Here is a 19,346-nt window from a genome sequence, read left to right on the forward strand (position 1 = left end):
TAGATTTGTATGCCGCCCCTCTCCGTAGACTCAGGGCTTAAATTAATTGGATTTAGGGTGTATATTTTTCCCTTATATGTTGTAAGTCGCCCTGAGTCCTCAGAGAGAAGTGGCATATGAATCCAATTAATAAATAATAAATAAATTTGTGACCTTCCCAGCCTGCTTCCAACAAGTAAGGGGGGGGGAGTGGAAGGAAGGGAGAAAGAATTACTACTGACCTGCTCAGCACAGTTAGAGAAGAGTGGCCATACAAGGACTGAGGTTAAATGATGGCTACTATGGGTAACTGCAGGTCCTTGCAGCATCTTAAAAAGCTCGGCTTCCATTTTAAAGCAATGTTTCTAGTCCTTGTGGTTACAGATTAATCGGATACTTGTTGCTTGTATCCTTACAATTTATATAAATATTGATTGTTTCCCGATTGCTTATTTGTACCTTCTGACTATCGTTAAGTGTTGTACCTCATGATTCTTGACAAATGTCTCTTTTCTTTTATGTACATTGAGAGCATCTGCACCAAAGACAAATTCCTTGTGTGTCCAATCACACTTGGCTTATGAAGAATTCTATTTTATTCTATTCTAGAATGATATTTGAGGGAGGGAGGAATAGATGTACGTATGTGTATATGTATATGAGGGTTGCCCAGAAAGTAATGCACCACATTTTTTTTCTCAGCCTATAGTAATGGTACGAATGCAAAACTTTAGATATACAGTACACATTATTTAAATGGTCAGGAGTGTGTGTGTTGTGGTTGAATCTGAGGTACAGTATTACCAATTCATCATTATCAATTCATCCTTCTAATGCAGTGTTTCCCAACCTTGGCAACTTGACGATATTTGGACTTCAACTCCCAGAATTCCCCAGCCCGCGAATGATGGCTGGGGAATTCTGGGAGTTGAAGTCCAGATATCTTCAAGTTGCCAAGGTTGGGAAACACTGCATTAGAAGGATGAATTGATAATGATGAATTGGTAATACCTCAGATTCAACCACAACAACACATGAGCAGGCAACAGATACAAACTTAATGTAAACTTAATGGAATTCTGGGAGTTGAAGTCCAGATATCTTCAAGTTGCCAAGGTTGGGAAATACTGATTTAAAGCCACACCGTTCTGGGTGGGTTCAGCCCAGCCCAGCCCACCGCCCCTTTAAGGCCAGGGAGACAATCCAACCGGGCTTGCGCAACGCCCCACCTGCCTTCCATTCCGTCTTAACGAGCCGAGCCCGATTGCCGAGCCCAGCGAACCTGGGGCTGAGAGACCCGTCGGAGGGGGCCACCGCCCTCCAGGCCGAGCGCGCGGGCTGTAGCTCCGCCTTAGCCGGGCTGGGTGCTGGGAAGCCGGCTGGAGCCCGGCAGCCAATGGCCGAGCGGCGCCAGGGGCGGCTCCCGGCCGGTGAGGCGAGGTTGCACGGGCTCGGCCGCCCTTGGTCCGTCGGGCTGGCTCTGCCGGGGCAGCAGCAGCGGCGCCGTTGAGCCCGGTGAGGGTCCCCCTCGCCCCCCTTCGCCCCGCTGCCGCCTCCTCTTCCTCGCCCGCCGCCGGCATGGAGCTGGAAGCCTCGCTGGAGCAGTCGGTGCAGGCGCGCATCTTCAAGATCATCGTCATCGGCGACTCCAACGTGGGCAAGACCTGCCTGACGGTCCGCTTCTGCGGCGGCACCTTCCCCGCCAGCACCGAGGCCACCATCGGCGTGGATTTCAGGGAGAAGGCGGTGGAGATCGCCGGGGAGCACATCAAGGTGGGTGAGGCGGGAGGAGGGAACAGCGGGCCCGCGCGAGCATCTTTTCCCGGGGGGGGGGGATGCCCGGTACCCGGTGTTTGGGGGGGGGAGACCCTTCCTCCCTTCTTCCCACCCCCCCCACCCCCTTCGGTAAGCCCTGCCGCTGCTCCGAATCCGTCGGGGAGGGCTTGAGGCTGGGAAGCCGCTCCTCCTCCTTTCATCCATTCTACTGAAGCCTTCCAGTGACATCATTTCTGGATGGTCCATAAACCCGGGGTGCATATAGCCAAAAAGCCACACACACAGGGTTTGGGTTAGAGAGGGTCGTGTGAATGCAAATACTAATATTAATGCTACTACTAATACTAAATGCTAAATACTAAATACTAATATTAATGCTACTACTAATGCTAAATAGGAAAATTAATAGTAGTAATACCAAATATTAAATACTAATACTAAATATTAAATACTAATATTAATACTAAATATTAAAATTAATACTAGTACTAATGCTAAATACTAATATTAATACTAAATACTAAATACTAAAATACTACTAAATACTAAAATTAATACTAGTTCTAATGCTAAACACTAATATTAATACTAATACTAAATACTAACATTGGTACTACTAATACTAAATACTAATATTAATGCTAGTACTAATACTAAATACTAAAAATAATACTAGTACTAATACTAAATATCCAATACTAATATTAATACTAAACACTAAAATTAATACTAGTACTATGCTCAATACTAATATTAATACTAATACTAAATACTAAAATTAATACTAGTACTAATACTAAATGGTAAATAATATTAATGCTAGTACTAATACTAAATACTAAAATTAATACTAGTTAATGTTAAATATTAAATACTAATATTAATACTAAATACTAAACACTAAAATTAATACTAGTACTAATGCTAAATACTAACATTAATGCTAATACTAAATACTAAAATTAATACTAATATTAATATTAATACTGCACTGCTCCCACCTTCCTGGCCTTTCGGAAGTTACTGAAGACACATCTTTGCCGGCAAACTTGGGGCTGTTGAACATAGCCCATGTTATCTTATGACTGAGATATGGATGAATGTGACTGAATGGTTTTTAAGATGGGGTTTTTTATGGTTGTTTAAATTTGGATTTTAGTATGTCTAATGGATTTTAGATTTTGAATTGGTCTAGTTTTAACTTTAATTTCTAACATGCTATGTCTTTGTATTTATTTCTATGTTGTAAGTCATTGGAGAAGGGCGGCCTAGTAATCGAAATAATAATAATAATAATAATAATGATGATGATGATGATGATGATGATGTTGGAAGAGACCTTGGAGTCCAACCTCCTGCTTAGGCAGGAAACCCTATATTACTTCAGACAAATGGTTATCTGACATCTTCTTTAAAACTTCCAACAACTTCTGGAGGCAAATTGTTCCACTGATTAATTGTTCTAACTGTCTCTTTAATTCTAAATTGCTTCTCTCCTTGTTCAGCTTCTACCCATTGCTTCTTGTTCTACCCTCAGGTGCTTTGGAGAATAGATTCCCTCTTCTTTGTGGCAACCCCTGAGATATTGGAACACTGCTATCCTGTCTCCCCTGGTCCTTCTTTTCATTAAACTAGTCATGTCCAGTTCCTGCAACCGTTTTTCCTATGTTTTAGCCTCCGGTCCCCTCAACATTTTTGTTACTCTTCTCTGCACTCTTTCTAGAGTCTCAACACCCTTTTTATTTATTTATTTATTTATTTATTATTTGGATTTGTATGCCGCCCCTCTCCGAAAACTCGGGGCGGCTTTTTACATCCTAAGGACCAAAACTGAATGCAGCTTAAATAGCAGTGATATGATAGAAGTATTTCAGGATTGGAAGGGCTGCCCCAAAGAAGAGGGATTATTGGGGTCAAATTATTCTCCAAAGCCCCAGAAGGCAGGACAAAGAAACAATGGATGGAAACTAAGCAAGGAGGAAAGCAACCTGGAATTGAGGAGAAACTTCCTAACAGTGAGGACAATTAACCAGGGGAACATCTTCCCTCCAGAAATTGGGACCGTTCCATCACAGGACGGTTTTAAGAAGAGACTAAACAGCCATTTATCCTTCTGCTCCAGCAGGGGGTTGGACTAGAAGACCTCCAAGGTCCCTTCCAGCTCTGTTCTTTTCTAGCAGTAACCCTGATTAATCTTCAGGGAATGTAAAACACAGCTCTTGGTGATCTCATTCTCTAATTGGCTGGAGAGTCTCCAGAAAGAGTCAATCAAGGGGACGGTTTGGTAGTGGCCTGGCTGAGTTTTGAGCTACCTGCTGTGTGAACCTGGCCGCTCTATCTGTAAACATAGTTTCTGAGTTTATCGGTGCATGTATTTGTACCTAGCTTAGATTTAGACGCCTTGTTTTGGGAATACTCCCGTTTCCCACATCCACCCAACCTTGCGAGGTAGGTCAACCTGGAAAGCAACTAGCCCGAAGTATTACCTGTTCAGTGAATTGGGGTTGAATTTAGATTAGCAACATTATTCACACCGGTTTTCAGAACCAGGTTTATCTGTAAACATAGTTTCTGAGTTTATCAGGGTATATGTTTGTACCTAGCTTAGATTTAGATGCCTTGTTTCAGGAATACTCCCGTTTCCCACACCCATCCAATCTTGCGAGGTAGGTCAACCTGGAAAGCGACTAGCCCGAAGTTTTACCTGTTGAGTGAATTGGGGTTGAATTTAGACTAACAACCTAAAGCATTATTCACACCGGTTTTCAGAATCAGGTTTATCTTGCATAAAACAGCCCATTTTTCAGTAAACCTTAATGAATCCTTCTAATGCAATGCAGGGTTAGGGCAATGCTTGATCCTGGTTTGTTTTTCATTTAAATCATTTCTTCTCTTTGCCCTCCCCTATTTCCACCCCACAGCCCTGTCAAGTGGGAAGGGGGAATGTGAAAACTATTGGCCCAAAGTCATCTAATGCAGTGTTTCCCAACCTTGGCAACTTGAAGATATGCTGGCTGGGGAATTCTGGGAGTTGAAGTCCAGATATCTTCAAGTTGCCAAGGTTGGGAAACACTGATCTACTGAATGGTGTGACTAATTAGCATATTCAGATTTGATTTTTCTGGTTTGGTCCTGTTAACAATGGCTTCCTCAGTTTAGTATTTTTGGAATCGCTGAACCCCACCCCCAGTTGCTAAGGGATCCAAATTGCCATTTTCCCCTGAGAAAACTCAATAAATCTGTGTATGTGTTTTGTGTATACATATACTGTGCATTATATATTTGTATATAATGTGTATATACATACACCTATATACATATATATATATATATATATATATATGCATTTACATATACACATACATACATATATATATATATGTATATAAACATTGTATTTGCATGTATGTATATGTTTGTATATGTATATATATACAGTATATATGTGTGTGTGTGTCTGTGTGTGATAGACATCACTATCTTCAAAAAGTTGCTACAGAGCACTGCATATCAAGACAACTAGACACAAGAACAGTTTTTTCCCGAACGCCATCACTCTGCTAAACAAATAATTTCTTCAACACTGTCAAACTATTTACTAAGTCTGCACTACTATTACTGCTAATTTTTTTCTCATCATTCCTATCACCCATTTCCTCCCACTTATGACTGTATAACTGTAACTTGTTGCTTGTATCCCTAAGATTTTTATTAATATTGTTTGTTTCTTCATTGCTTATTTGACCCCTATGACAATCATTAAGTGTTGTACCACATGATTCTTGACAAATGTATATTTTTCTTTTATGTACACTGAGAGCATATTATTATTATTATTATTATTATTATTATTATTATTATTATTATTTATTCAATTTGTATGCCGCCCCTCTCCGAAGACTCGGGGCGGCTCACAACATGTAACAACAAATCATAAATAATCCAACAGTTTTTAAAATGTTTAAAGATTTAAAAGACCCCATAAACTAACAGACATACACACACGCATACCATATGCACCAAAGACAAATTCTTTGTGTGCCAGTTCCTTGTGTGTCCAATCACACACTTAAAATATTTCTATTCTATTTCTATTCCTATCTCCGGAACATTTAAAACATTTATGTAAAACTACTAAAAACTACTAAGCTTTCGTGAGCCTCTGTTGACTTCATCAGAAGAGTGCATTACATAAAAGCAAGCATCTCTTCAATGGGGATTTTATACTCTGGCGAAGTCAGCAGGGGCTGACAAAAGCCTTGTTGTTTTTTTAGTAGTTTTAAATAATTTTTTTAATGTTCTGGAGATCGTGATGTCTATCGCTTCTTTATCTATCTATCTATCTATCTATCTATCTATCTATCTATCTATCTATCTTCTTTCTTTCTTTCTTTCTTTCTTTCTTTCTTTCTTTCTTTCTTTCTTTCTTTCTTTCTTTCTTTCTTTGTCATCCATCATGACCAATTGTCTGAATTGAGCCATCCAATTTTCTTGCCAAGGATTTTTAGAAAATAGATTGCCATTGTTTCCTTCTTAGGTCTAAGACAGGGATCAGCAACCCACAGCTTTGGAGTCTGTCTGTCTGTCTGTCTGTCTATCTGTCTGTCTGTCTGTCTGTCTGTCTATCTACTTCCTTCCTTCCTTCCTTCCTTCCTTCCTTCCTTCCTTCCTTCCTTCCTTTTTTCTTTGTCATCCATCATGACCAATTGTCTGGATTGATCCATCCAGTTTTCTTGCCAAGGATTTTTATAAAATAGTTTGCCATTGCTTCCTTCTTAGGTCTGAGACAGGGGTCAGCAACCCACGGCTTTGGAGTCACGTGTGGCTCTTTCATCCCTCTGCTGTGGCTCCCTGTCGCTCAAAATATGTGTCACAACCGCCAATGTGTGATACCCACTGGCACACAATTTATTCAGCTTTTCGACCCCGGGCAGGCCAACCATGGGTAAAGCCAAGGAAATAAAAGCTTCAGAAGAAAACAGAACATTTAATTCAACTACATATGCTCGTTCTGTGGCTGTTCAGGAAATAGTTGTGCACGGGAAGGGTTTTGTGGCTCCCAATGTTTTATTTTCTGTAGGAAATAGGTCTAAATAGTTCTTTGAGAGTTTAAGGTTGCTGACCTCAGGTCTAAGAGAAAGTGACTGGCCGAAGATGACCCAGCTGGTTTTGTGCCTTAAAGTGGGATTAGAACTCTGTTTCCCAGCTTCGAGCCTGATTCCTTAACCGCGACACCTAACCAGCTTTGTTTTATACTACAATGTATATTAAAGTTTTTGAGGTTGTATTTACATGTTGAAGGAATTAGACTATAATCTACCATGCTGGTGCAATGTGAGTTGGCAGATGTGATCCGTATTAGTCTGGGGTATCGATCATGGCTTGTTCGCCTTGGATGACCTTTCTGGACATATACCTGTCCGACAGCATTGCCCACAATTTCATTTACCCACACAAACCCCTTCCCCTCATCATAGCCCTGATCATAGAAGCGAACATGTGGAAAAGGCCTTAATCCTGCAGTGGATAGATAATGGCTACAAGAATGACATTAAAATATGTTTATGAATACTGTATTTTCCAGAGTATAAGACCTTTTTCCTCCCTAACAGAATCTGAAAATCAGGTGTGTCTTATTCTCTGAATGTAGCTTTTTTTGAAGCTTTTCCCCCCAGCCCTAACTAGGTGCTAAGGATCTACCCAGCTCTTACATTGCAGGTTCTTTCATTGTTACTCTTTGCAAAGAATGTTTTCCAAGCCCTAAGTCTTTGCAGGTTTTTTTCATTGCTCTACTTGCTCTGAATGTTTCTTTCCAGCCCTAACTAGCTGCTAACCATCTTCCCAGGTTTTACCTTGCAAGCCATTTCATTGTTACTCTTTGCAAAGAATGTTTTCCAAGCCCTAAGTCTTTGCAGGTTTTTTTATTGCTCTACTTGCTCCAAATGTTTTTTTTTCCAGCCCCAGACAGGTGCTAATGATTTTCCCAGCTCTTACTGGTTTGCAAACTCTTTCATTGTTACTCTCTCTAAATAATTTTTTTTAAGCCTTAAGCAGGGAATAAAATAATGTGCTGAAGCTGAGCAGACTAAGGACGCTAGCCAGATGAATATCTAGTAAGCAGATTCTTTTCCCTATTTTCCTCCCCAAAAACTAAGGTGCGTCTTATACTCCAAAAAATATGGTATATTAAAAAAGGGAAAAATCGAAGTGACTGTCTGGATCACACTTTGCATTTACATCAATTTGTTGCTCAATGCTTTGCGAGCTGAGCACGGATGTCCAAAGTTCCCTTTGAGAGGAATCAATGTTGTCTATGCTTCATTCAACATTTTTATTTATTATTTATTTATTTATTTTATTTTGTCCAATACACAATGAGGGTTTTAGTGGGTATATATCTATATACACATAGTAAAATGCATGATGAAGGTTATAAAGGAGATACTCATAGTAAAATATATCTAAGAAAGAATAGAAGAGAAGATATAGTAATAGAACATGTCAATGAAAGAATAGAAGAAGAGATATAGGAATAGAAGAAAGGTATAGGAGATATAGGAGAGCAATAGTTCACTGCTCACAGTCACTCACGCCCTCATCACCTCGAGGCTCGACTACTGTAACGCTCTCTACATGGGGCTACCTTTGAAAAGTGTTCGGAAACTTCAGATGGTGCAGAATGTAGCTGCAAGAGCAATCATGGGCTTTCCCAAATATGCCCATGTCACACCAACACTCCGCAGTCTGCATTGGTTGCCGATCAACTTCCGGGCACAATTCAAAGTGTTGGTTATGACCTATAAAGCACTTCATGGCATCGGACCAGAATATCTACGAGATCGCCTTCTGCTGCACGAATCCCAGCGACCGATTAGGTCCCACAGAGTCGGCCTTCTCCGGATCCTGTCAACTAAACAATGTCGGTTGGCGGGCCTCGGGGGAAGAGCCTTCTCTGTGGCTGCCCCGACTCTCTGGAACCAGCTCCCCCCAGCGATTAGAACTGCCCCTACCCTCCTTGCCTTTCGTAAACTCCTCAAAACCCACCTTTGTCGTCAGGCATGGGGGAATTGAGATATCTCCCCCGGGCCTATATAATTTATGTATGGTATGTTTTTAGGTATGTCTGCTTAAAAATGGGTTTTTTTAACTATTTTAAATTTTAAATTGTATATTATTAGATTTGTTATGAATTGTTTTATTGTGTTGTGAGCCGCCCCGAGTCCACGGAAAGGGGCGGCATACAAATCTAATAAATAGATAGATAGATAGGTAGATAGGTAGGTAGGTAGGTAGATAGATAGATAGATAGATAGATAGATAGATAGATAGATAGATAGATAGATAGATAGATAGATAGGACAGGGGACGGAAGGCACTCTAGTGCACTTGTACTCGCCCCTTAGATTGCTGTTTTGCCCGATCAGATGAGGATGATGCATGGATGAACAGGTTTGGTAATGTTTGAATGCACTCATGATTAAGGCTTTATTTATCCCATTGTCCAAAATCTGATTTTTTTAAAAATGTGAGCGGGGGATATTGGCAAAAAGGAAAGGAGATGTGAGGACGCCAAGATTGCAAACCCATCTGTTTTAACACAGGTACTGCTGTGCAACCTTCTGTTATTCCTCAGTGGAAGAAAACAGGATGGAGATGCCCAGGAAAAGCTTTTTTCTTTCACTTTCCACATTAGGCAGGTCATCTGTGAACCGTAACCCCTTTCATTATATCTTGGGAAGCCAGTCAGAATTCCAGCACTAATAACGGCAGATGGATAAACAGGAGTCTAGAAAAGTTAGAAAGATACTTGATTTGAATAACTGCAGAAGGATTCGGAGGTTTTTTGAATTGCCCTGAGTTCTGGAAGATACACAGGTGCTGTATTCTTCCACTGTTTCAGAAGTAACAATAATCTTTAGTTCCTCCTTTTAAAAAAAAAAAGTTATTTTTTTAAAAATAGAGAACATTAAACGAACAGGAACCTATACAAATAAGGAGAACAAAGAAAGAGAATTTAAAAAAACTGCAGAAAGAATACGTAAAAAGAAATTGGAGCATCTGATTTTCTTTGCAGCAAATAATAATAATAATAATAATAATAATAATAATAATAATAATAATAATTTATTAGATTTGTATGCCGTCCCTCTCCGAAGATTCGGGGCGGCTCACAACAATAATAAAAAACAATATTATAGCGAAACAAATCTAATATTAAAAAAGAAGCATACCGTATAAAACCCTATCATATTTAAAAACCAAAACAACACATACATACCAAATATAAAATATAAAGAGCCTGGGGGAAAGGTGTCTCAACTCTCCCATGCCTGGCAGTATAGGTGGGTCTTGAGTAGTTTACGAAAGACAAGGAGGGTGGGGGCAGTTCTAATCTCCGGGGAGAGTTGATTCCAGAGGGCCGGGGCCGCCACAGAGAAGGCTCTTCCCCTGGGGCCCGCCAAACGACATTGTTATCTCAAAATTATCTAGTTGATTACAAAAAGCTAACTTTTTCTATTATCTTTTTTTCCCAATCATCAAAACCACAACTCTTAAGTACATTTTCCCCCGTTTCCATTTCTGCACTGTAATGGCCTCACTCTCTGTGCCCAGCGACTAACCGTATTTCTGTCGAATGCAGATTTTTCAAAAACTGCACACAAATGTTTGTGAATGTTCCCAACAGTTTCTTATCTCCGCAGTGAGAAATTCAATGACGGCACGATTTCAGCAATAGAGTGGTCAATGCCTGGAATTCATTACCTGACTCAGTTATTGCTTCCCCCAACCCCAAAATCTTCAACCTTACATTATCTACAATCGAACTCTCACCCTTTTCTAAGAGATGTGTAAGGGGCGTGCATAAGTGCACCTTTGTGCCTACTGTCCCTGTCCTACTGTCTTATTATCCTTTCTATTGTTATGTTGTACTTAATGTTATGTTATGTTAATACATACTATAATACTATACTTGTTTGACAACATAAAATAAATAATAAATAAAAATAAAATGCCTTTTAAATAAAGAAAGGATCAAAGGAACTTCAGGAGATGAGAATAGACTTTAAGGAGCAGGCATAAGTTTGAGTCCTTTTTTTTCTTTTTTTGAAATATTTTTATTGAATTTTTTTAAAAGGACAAAGACACACAACATTGAACACTCAAGGAGTTGCCATTGCTCCGCTTATCTTAGAAGTCTAACTACTACAAAAAATAAAAACATAACTATAGTCAGATCAATAGAAAAATAATATACATTTATATTAGATATTTATTAAATTTGACTATATATGTTAATTACTTTGTCTGTAAAATACTTATTCAAAAACATATAATATAGCAAATAGCATGTCTAAATTTATTCTACTGTAAACCTTTTTTAAACTATTAAATTCTAACTTCTAAAATTTCAAAACTATAAATTCAAAAAGTTATAAATTCTTGTTAGTTTAACTTGTAATATTATTTTTAAAATCCCACCATTCATACAATTTATTCCCTATTTTATAATATTCTGTTTCTACTTGATTATTCAAGCGTTTTGTCATCATACCTAATTCTGCACATTCCATAACTTTTTTATAAACTTCTGTGTCCTTTGGTATTTCCTTATCTTTCCATTTCTGCGCAAATGTAATTCTTGCAGCAACCAATATATGTATTATTAAATAATAAATTTCTTTTTTATACTTAATATTTGAAATACCCAATAAGAAAAATTCAGGAGATTTTTTAATCTTCTCCTTTGTTATTTCATTTATCCATTTCTCTACTTTATTCCAGTATTCTTTTGCCTTTTTTTTCCTTAAAGAACAACTTTATTACAGCTCAAAAATGCAAAGAGAAACAATTAATGCAAACTAAGAAAAATATAAGAAGAAGAAAAATGCAAAAGGCGGACTATTTTATCTCTGATGATGAACTCCTGTGTCTTTCCAAGATGTTTACTGTTCCTTTGTTTGATGATCCAAAGAGGCTTCTCACCTGAGATTCTCTCGCTGGTCTAAACTATTTTATCACCTTGTTTTGCTCTGTGTGTCAATGCAATCTCACACACCCTCTGGGGACAAAAGATAGCTTTATAGCCTCTCAAGGAGCTTCTGGAGACCAGAATACAAAGGCCACCTTGTGCAAAAGAGCCCTGGCTGGGGATGGGAAGGAGATGACGGGAGTGGCAGGCTTTGTTTGCTGAGCTAGAGATGGGGGTCCATCAAAGACCTTGGTATACTAATAACAAAAGATTTAAGTGCCAAAGCCCACTGCAACAAAATAGCCAAGAAGGCTTCAAGAGTTGTAAACCTAATCCTACGTAGCTTCTGCTCTGGCAATCTCACACTACTTACCAGAGCTTACAAAACTTTTGCCAGACCCATCCTCGAATACAGCTCATCTGTTTGGAACCCATATCACATCTCAGACATTAACACCCTTAAAAATGTCCAAAGATACTTCACCAGAAGAGCCCTTCACTCCTCCACCCAAAATAGAATACCTTATGAGACTAGACTTTCAATCCTGGGCCTAGAAAGTTTAGAACTAAGACGCCTTAAACAAGATCTAAGTATTGCCCACAAGATCATATGCTGCAACGTCCTGCCTGTTGGCGACTACTTCAGCTTCAACCACAACAACACAAGAACACACAACAGATTTAAATTTAATATTAACCGCTCCAAACTTGACTGTAAAAAATATGACTTCAGTAACCGAGTTGTCGAAGTGTGGCACTCATTACCGGACTCCATAGTGTCATCCCCAAACCCCCAACACTTTACCCTTAGATTATCTACGGTTGACCTATCCAGATTCCTAAGAGGTCAGTAAAGGGCGAGTACAAGTGCACTAGAGTGCCTTCCGTCCCCTGTTCTATTGCTCTCCTATATCTCCTAGACCTTTCTTCTATTCCTATATCTCTTCTTCTATTCTTGCATTGATATGTTCTATTACTATACCTTCTTTTCTATTATTTCTTAGATATATTTTACTATGGGTATCTCCTCTATAACCTTCATCATGTATTTTACTATGTGTATACAGTGATCCCCCGATTATCGCGAGGGTTCCGTTCCAAGACCCCTCGCGATAATCGATATTTCGGGATGTAGTGGTGCGGAAGTAAAAACACCATCTGCGCATGCGCGCCCCTTTTTCCATGGCCGCACATGCGCAGATGGTGGAGTTTGCGTGTGGGCGGCGGGGAAGACCCGGGGAAGACCCAGCCGCCCAACAGCTGATCTGCTCCGCAGCGCGGCAGCAGCGAGGAGCCGAAGATGGGGTTTCCCCGTTGCCCAGGCAACGGGGAAACCCCATCTTCGGCTCCTCGCTGCTGCCGCGCTGCGGAGCAGATCAGCTGTTGGACGGCCGAAGGAACCTTCCCTGGGTCTTCCCGCCGCCCAGGCAAAGGGGAAACCCCAAGATCGCTTGCCGCTTGCCCGTCACCCGCTCGCCCGGCCGCTCGCTTGCCGCTTGCCCGTTCGCCCACCCGCCCGGCTGCTCGCTTGCCGCTTGCCCGTTCGCCCACCCGCCCGGCTGCTCGCTTGCCGCTTGCCCGTTCGCCCACCCGCCCGGCTGCTCGCTTGCCGCTTGCTCGTCACCCGCCCGCCCGGCTGCTTGCTTGCCCGTTCGCCCGCCCGCCCGGCTGCTCGCTTGCCGCTTGCCCATTCGCCCGCCCGCCCGGCTGCTCGCTTGCCGCTCGAGAGCAAGAGGGGGAGAGATAGAGAAAGAGAGAGAAGGAAAGAAAGAGATGAGAGAGGGAGGAAGAGAGTGTGAGAGAGGAAGAAGCAAGATAGAGAAAGAGAGAGAGAAAGAAAGATGAGAAAGGAAGGGAGTGACGTCATCGGGTGGAAAAATCACGATATATCATTTCGCAATGATCGGGATCGCGAAACTCGGGGGATCACTGTATAGATATATACCCACTAAAACCCTCATTGTGTATTGGACAAAATAAATAAATAAATAAATAAATAAAATAAATGCTGTGCTGAGTTAGGAAGATGGGATCAATGCCGTCTCCGGAATGTGCAAATCACCACGTGCAAATCTGACGTGGAGGTCCTGAAGTGAGGGTGAATCTCTCAGCCAAAACAGGGTTGTTTGGCGAATAAAATGAAGGAGGAAAAACATTTTGCATTATCCTTGAAAGAAGGAAACCAGTAGATAGATATTCCTCGACTTACAACACACAGTGGCCCACCTATTGTTTGTTTGTTTGTTTGTTTGTTTATTTATTTATTTATTTATTTATCTATTTATTTATCTATTTATTTTGTCCAATACAAATTGAAAGTTAAGGAGAATAAAAACATGTAGTAGTAAATATCAGGAAGGGACAGAAGAAGAGATATGAGAATAGAATACATCAATGAAGAGTAGAGGAAGGATATATGGGTGGGAGAAAAGATATATAAAATATAGGAGAGACAATTGGACAGGGGACGAAAGGCACACTGGTGCACTTATGCTCGCCCCTTACTGACCTCTAAGGAATCTGGAGAAGTCAACCGTGGAAAGTCTAAGGGAAAAATGTTGGGGGTTGACACCACGGAGTCTGGTAATGGGTTCCACGCTTCAACAACTCGATTGCTAAAGTCATATTTTTTACAGTCAAGTTTGGAGCGGTTGATATTAAGTTTGAACCTGTTGCGTGCTTTTGTGTTGTTGCGGTTGAAGCTGAAGTAGTTGTTGACAGGCAGGATGTTGCAGCATATGATCTGTTCCATGCAGATCTTGAGCAAAAAGAGGAGACAAAACCTTCCCTTTCTCTTGACCCCCAACAAATGGTACTCAAGGGAAGCCTGCCTGCCTCAACCAACATAGAGACGCCACTTGGACATCTGTTTCAATAATCACCGATACACTTGGCATCCATGAATCTGTCTAATCCTGCCTTGAAGCTTTCCAGGCTGACAGCTGTCACGACCTCTTCTGGAAGTGAATTCCACAAACCAGCGACCCTCTGAGTGAAGAAATATTTCCCTTGATTTGTCCTCGATTTCTTACCTGTGAGCTTTAGGGAGTGTATCGGTGGCTATTGAAACAGATGTCCCTGTGCCGCCTCTATGTTGATTGAGGCAGGCAGGATTCCCTTGAGTACCATTTGTTGGGGGTCAGGGGAAAGGGAGGGTCTTGCCTTCTCTTTCTGCTCAAGATCCCCATGGGCCACTGTGTGTTGCAAATCCTCCTTGCCTTTCGCAAGCTCCTTAAAACCCACCTCTGTTGTCAGGCATGGGGGAATTGAAATTTTCCCTTCCCCCTAGGCTTATAGAATTTATACATGGTATGCTTGTATGTATGATTGGTTCTTTAAATTGGGGGTTTTTTAGATTATTTTTAATATTAGATTTGTTTACATTGTCTTTTTTATTGTTGTTAGCTGCCCCGAGTCTTCGGAGAGGGGCGGCATACAAATCTAATAAATACAAATACAAATACAAGTACAGATTTGTTGGGGGTCAGGGGAAAGGGAGGATTTTGCCTTCTCTTTCTGCTCAAGATCCCCATGGACAATAGGTGGGCCACTGTGTGACACAGAATGCTGGACTCGATGGGCTTTGGCCCGATTCAGCATGGCTCTTCTTATGTTCTTATGCACTGATACCAATTTGGCATTGTCCATTTTGTCTCATCCTTCCAGCTTAGGACTATTACCGCCTGAGCGCTTTCTATCGCTGCTTCTTTTATTTCTCTAAATTTTCCCATCTCGTTCCTTTTGACTAATACTGCCATTTCCTTTGTAATGGTCCATCGTATATTTAACATCCTATTAGCGTTCTCTTGCACTTCTTTCCAAAAGTTCTGCACTACCGGGCATTCCCAAAACATATGCATAAACATCCTCTTATCTTGCGTGCCTATGGCTTATAAAACCGGAAGAGGCAGGAACACCGTATCTCTAGGTGCAGGGACAGGTTACAAGTGGTGTGCCACAAGGGTCTGTTCTGGGTCCTATTATTTTTAATATGTTTGTGAGTGACATAGGGGAAGGTTTGGTAGGGAAGGTTTGCCTATTTGCCGATGACTCTAAAGTGTGCAATAGGGTTGATATTCCTGGAGGCATCTGTAATATGGTAAATGATTTAGCTTTACTAGATAAATGGTCAAAGCAATGGAAACTGCAGTTTAATGTTTCCAAATGTAAAATAATACACTTGGGGAAAAGGAATCCTCAATCTGAGTATTGTATTGGCAGTTCTGTGTTAGCAAATACTTCAGAAGAAAAGGATTTAGGGGTAGTGATTTCAGACAGTCTCAAAATGGGTGAACAGTGCAGTCAGGCAGTAGGGAAAGCAAGTAGGATGCTTGGCTGCATAGCTAGAGGTATAACAAGCAGGAAGAGTGAGATTATGATCCTGCTGTATAGAGTGCTGGTGAGTCCACGTTTGGAATACTGTGTTCAGTTCTGGAGACCTCACCTACAAAAAGATATTGACAAAATTGAACGGGTCCAAAGACGGGCTACAAGAATGGTGGAAGGTCTTAAGCATAAAACGTATCAGGAAAGACTTAATGAACTCAATCTGTATAGTCTGGAGAACAGAAGGAAAAGGGGGGACAAGATTGAAACATTTAAATATGTTAAGGGTTAAATAAGGTCCAGGAGCGAAGCGTTTTTAATTGGAAAGTGAACACAAGAACAAGGGGACACAATCTGAGGTTAGTTGGGGGAAAGATCAAAAGCAACATGAGAAAATATTATTTTACTGAAAGAGTAGTAGATCCTTGGAACAAACTTCCAGCAGACGTGGTTGGTAAATCCACAGTAACTGAATTTAAACATGCCTGGGATAAACATATATCCATCCTAAGATAAAATACAAAAATAGTATAAGGGCAGACTAGATGGACCATGAGGTCTTTTTCTATGTTTCTAGGTTTGCCAATTATTGTGCTCTTTTTTCCCAGGTCCAGGTTTGGGACACAGCAGGCCAAGAGAGGTTCCGGAAAAGCATGGTGGAGCATTACTACCGCAACGTCCATGCTGTGGTGTTTGTCTACGACGTCACCAAGATGGCGTCCTTCCTCAACCTGAAAAACTGGATCGAGGAGTGCAACGGTCACGCCGTCCCGGCTCACGTCCCCAAAGTGCTCGTGGGGAACAAGTGTGACTTGCGGGATCAAATCCAAGTCCCGTCCAGCATGGCCCTGAAATTTGCCGATGCTCACAATATGCTTTTGTTTGAGACCTCCGCCAAGGACCCCAAAGAGAGCCAGAACGTGGAGTCTATTTTTATGTGTCTGGCCTGCCGGCTGAAGGCCCATAAGTCTCTGCTCTATCGGGACATGGAGAGGCAAGGGAAGGGCCAGAAAATTGAGCTGGGGTCGGCCTCTGGCAATAGGAACGCCTGTCCTTGCTGAAGGGCAGTCTTGACTGTTGAAACGGGAGGGCCGGGCAATTGGTTCGGCGTGCCTCAGTAAACAGAATCGACGTCGCTCGTTTCCCGTGAGTTCCATGTTCAGTTAATAAACATTTGTATGGCTCACACTTGGTTTGGGTGTAGCTTTCTTTCTGCCCTCCATTATAACCCATTTATTGTAATTGAGGGGTCCTTGATAGCAATAGCATTTATTTATTTTATTTTATTTATTTTATTTTTATTTTATTTTTTTATTTTATTTATTTTATTTATTTTACTTTACAGTACTTTACTTTACTTTATTTTATTTTATTTTATTTTATTTTATTTGTATGCCGCCCTGAAGACTGAAGACTCGGGGCGGCTAACAATAATAAAGAAGACAATGTAACAAATCTAATATTAAAAATAATCTAAAAAACCCCAATTTAAGAGACCAATCATACAAACAAGCATACCATCTATAAATTCTATAAGCCTAGGGGGAAGGGAAAAATTTCAATTCCCCCATGCCTGACGACAGAGGTGGGTTTTAAGAAGCTTGCGAAAGGCAAGGAGGGTGGGGGCAACTCTGATATCTGGGGGGAGCTGGTTCCAGAGGGTCGGGGCCGCCACAGAGAAGGCTCTTCTCCTGGGTCCCGCCAAACAACATTGTTTTGTTGACGGGACCCGGAGAAGGCCCACTCTGTGGGACCTAACCGGTCGCTGGGATTCATGTGGCAGAAGGCGGTCCCGGAGATATTCTGGTCCGATGCCATGAAGGGCTTAATAGGTCATAACCAACACTTTGAATTGTGACCAGAAATTGATCGGCAACCAATGCAGACTGCGGAGTGTTGGTGTGACATGGGCATGTCTTGATTTGATTTATATGCTGCCCCTTTCCGAGGACCTGGGACGGCTTAGATTAGAACATATAAAGCAGTGATGGTGAACCTTTTTTCTCTCAAGTGCGGACAGTATGCCTTTGCGCTGTTGTGCTTGCGCAAGTGCCTACACCAGTGAAGGACTACTAAAATTTTTACTACCACACTGTGGCCATGGTTTATGCATTTTATTTCAACATCTTTTGGTGCAAATTGGGTGCTCTGGGGTGGAGCTCCAAATTTTGCTACCGGAAGTGCATTCCTGACCGTTCCCGTAGGAGCGTATCACTGACCCACACCCATAATTCAGTGCCTGGGGTGGAAGAAAAGAGCTTCCCCCAGCCCCCAGAGGCTCTCTGGAGACCAGAAACGGTCTGTTTCCCAACTTCTAGTGGGCCCAGTAGGCTCGTGTTTCACCCTCCCTGAGCTCCAAAGGAACCCCTGGAGCTGGGGGAGGGTAAAAATGCCCTCGCCTAACCCCCTGGAGGCTCTCTGGAAGCCAAAAACAGTCTCCCAGAGCCTCTGTGTGAGCCAAAAATCAGCTGTCCGGCACACACATGCACATTGGAGCTAAGCTACGGCAACAGCTCGCGTGCCAGCAGATATGGCTCCATGTGCCACCTGTGGCACCCGTACCATAGGTTTGCCCTCACTGATATAAAGGATCAATATAACATCTTAAATCCAATTAATTTAAGTTAATAATCTAAAAAAAATTAAAACCAATTAAAAGACTCTCATTCCATTCAGTCGATTAACTCACTACATTTGTCAATCACGGGACAGTGTTCAGTGGCCCCAAGGCTGGCAGCATAAATGAGACTTCAGATTCTTGCGGAAGGCAAGGAGGATGAGGACAGTGCAAATCTCTAGGAGGAGCTGATTCCAGAGGGTCGGGGCCCCCACAGAGAAGGCTCTTCCCCTAGGCCCCATCAAACGACATTGTCTAGTTGACAGGACCTGGAGAAGGCCAACTCTGTGGGACCTGACCGGTCACTCGGACTCATGCGGCAGAAGGTGGTCTCGGAGATATTCTGGTCCCATGCCATGCAGGGCTTTGTAGGTCATAACCAATACTTTGAATTGTGTCCAGAAACCAATCTAAGCAGTTTACAGAATCAGCATATTGCCCCCAACAATCTGGGCCCTCATTTTACAGGATGGAAGGCTGAGTCAACCTTGAAAAATGAGTACCATGGAGAATTCAAGAGAGTACCAAGGACCCCTTGTGTCAACTCTGAGCTACAAATATTATCCTTTATTGGATTGCAATTGATCCCACAGTTTCAGTCAGTTTCAGTTATGATTGCGACAATTGTAAAGTGGGCACCATGGCACCACATCCGATTTTATGACTTGTTTGTGGCAG

The 19,346-nt window shown here is 41.7% G+C and overlaps 1 protein-coding gene across 1 annotated transcript; it reads left to right on the plus strand.

Annotated features, from left to right (window-relative positions):
- Positions 1-1,252: 1,252 nt before the first annotated feature.
- On the plus strand, positions 1,253-17,239 carry RAB33A (RAB33A, member RAS oncogene family). Its single transcript, XM_070758317.1, has 2 exons — positions 1,253-1,752; positions 16,660-17,239. The coding sequence occupies exons 1-2, from the start codon at positions 1,558-1,560 to the stop codon at positions 17,110-17,112; spliced, it is 648 nt and encodes a 215-aa protein (XP_070614418.1). The 5' UTR covers positions 1,253-1,557; the 3' UTR covers positions 17,113-17,239.
- The last annotated feature ends 2,107 nt before the right edge of the window (positions 17,240-19,346 follow it).

The sequence above is a fragment of the Erythrolamprus reginae genome, chromosome 8 (assembly GCF_031021105.1).
Source record: "Erythrolamprus reginae isolate rEryReg1 chromosome 8, rEryReg1.hap1, whole genome shotgun sequence".
Classification (NCBI taxonomy): domain Eukaryota; kingdom Metazoa; phylum Chordata; class Lepidosauria; order Squamata; family Dipsadidae; genus Erythrolamprus; species Erythrolamprus reginae.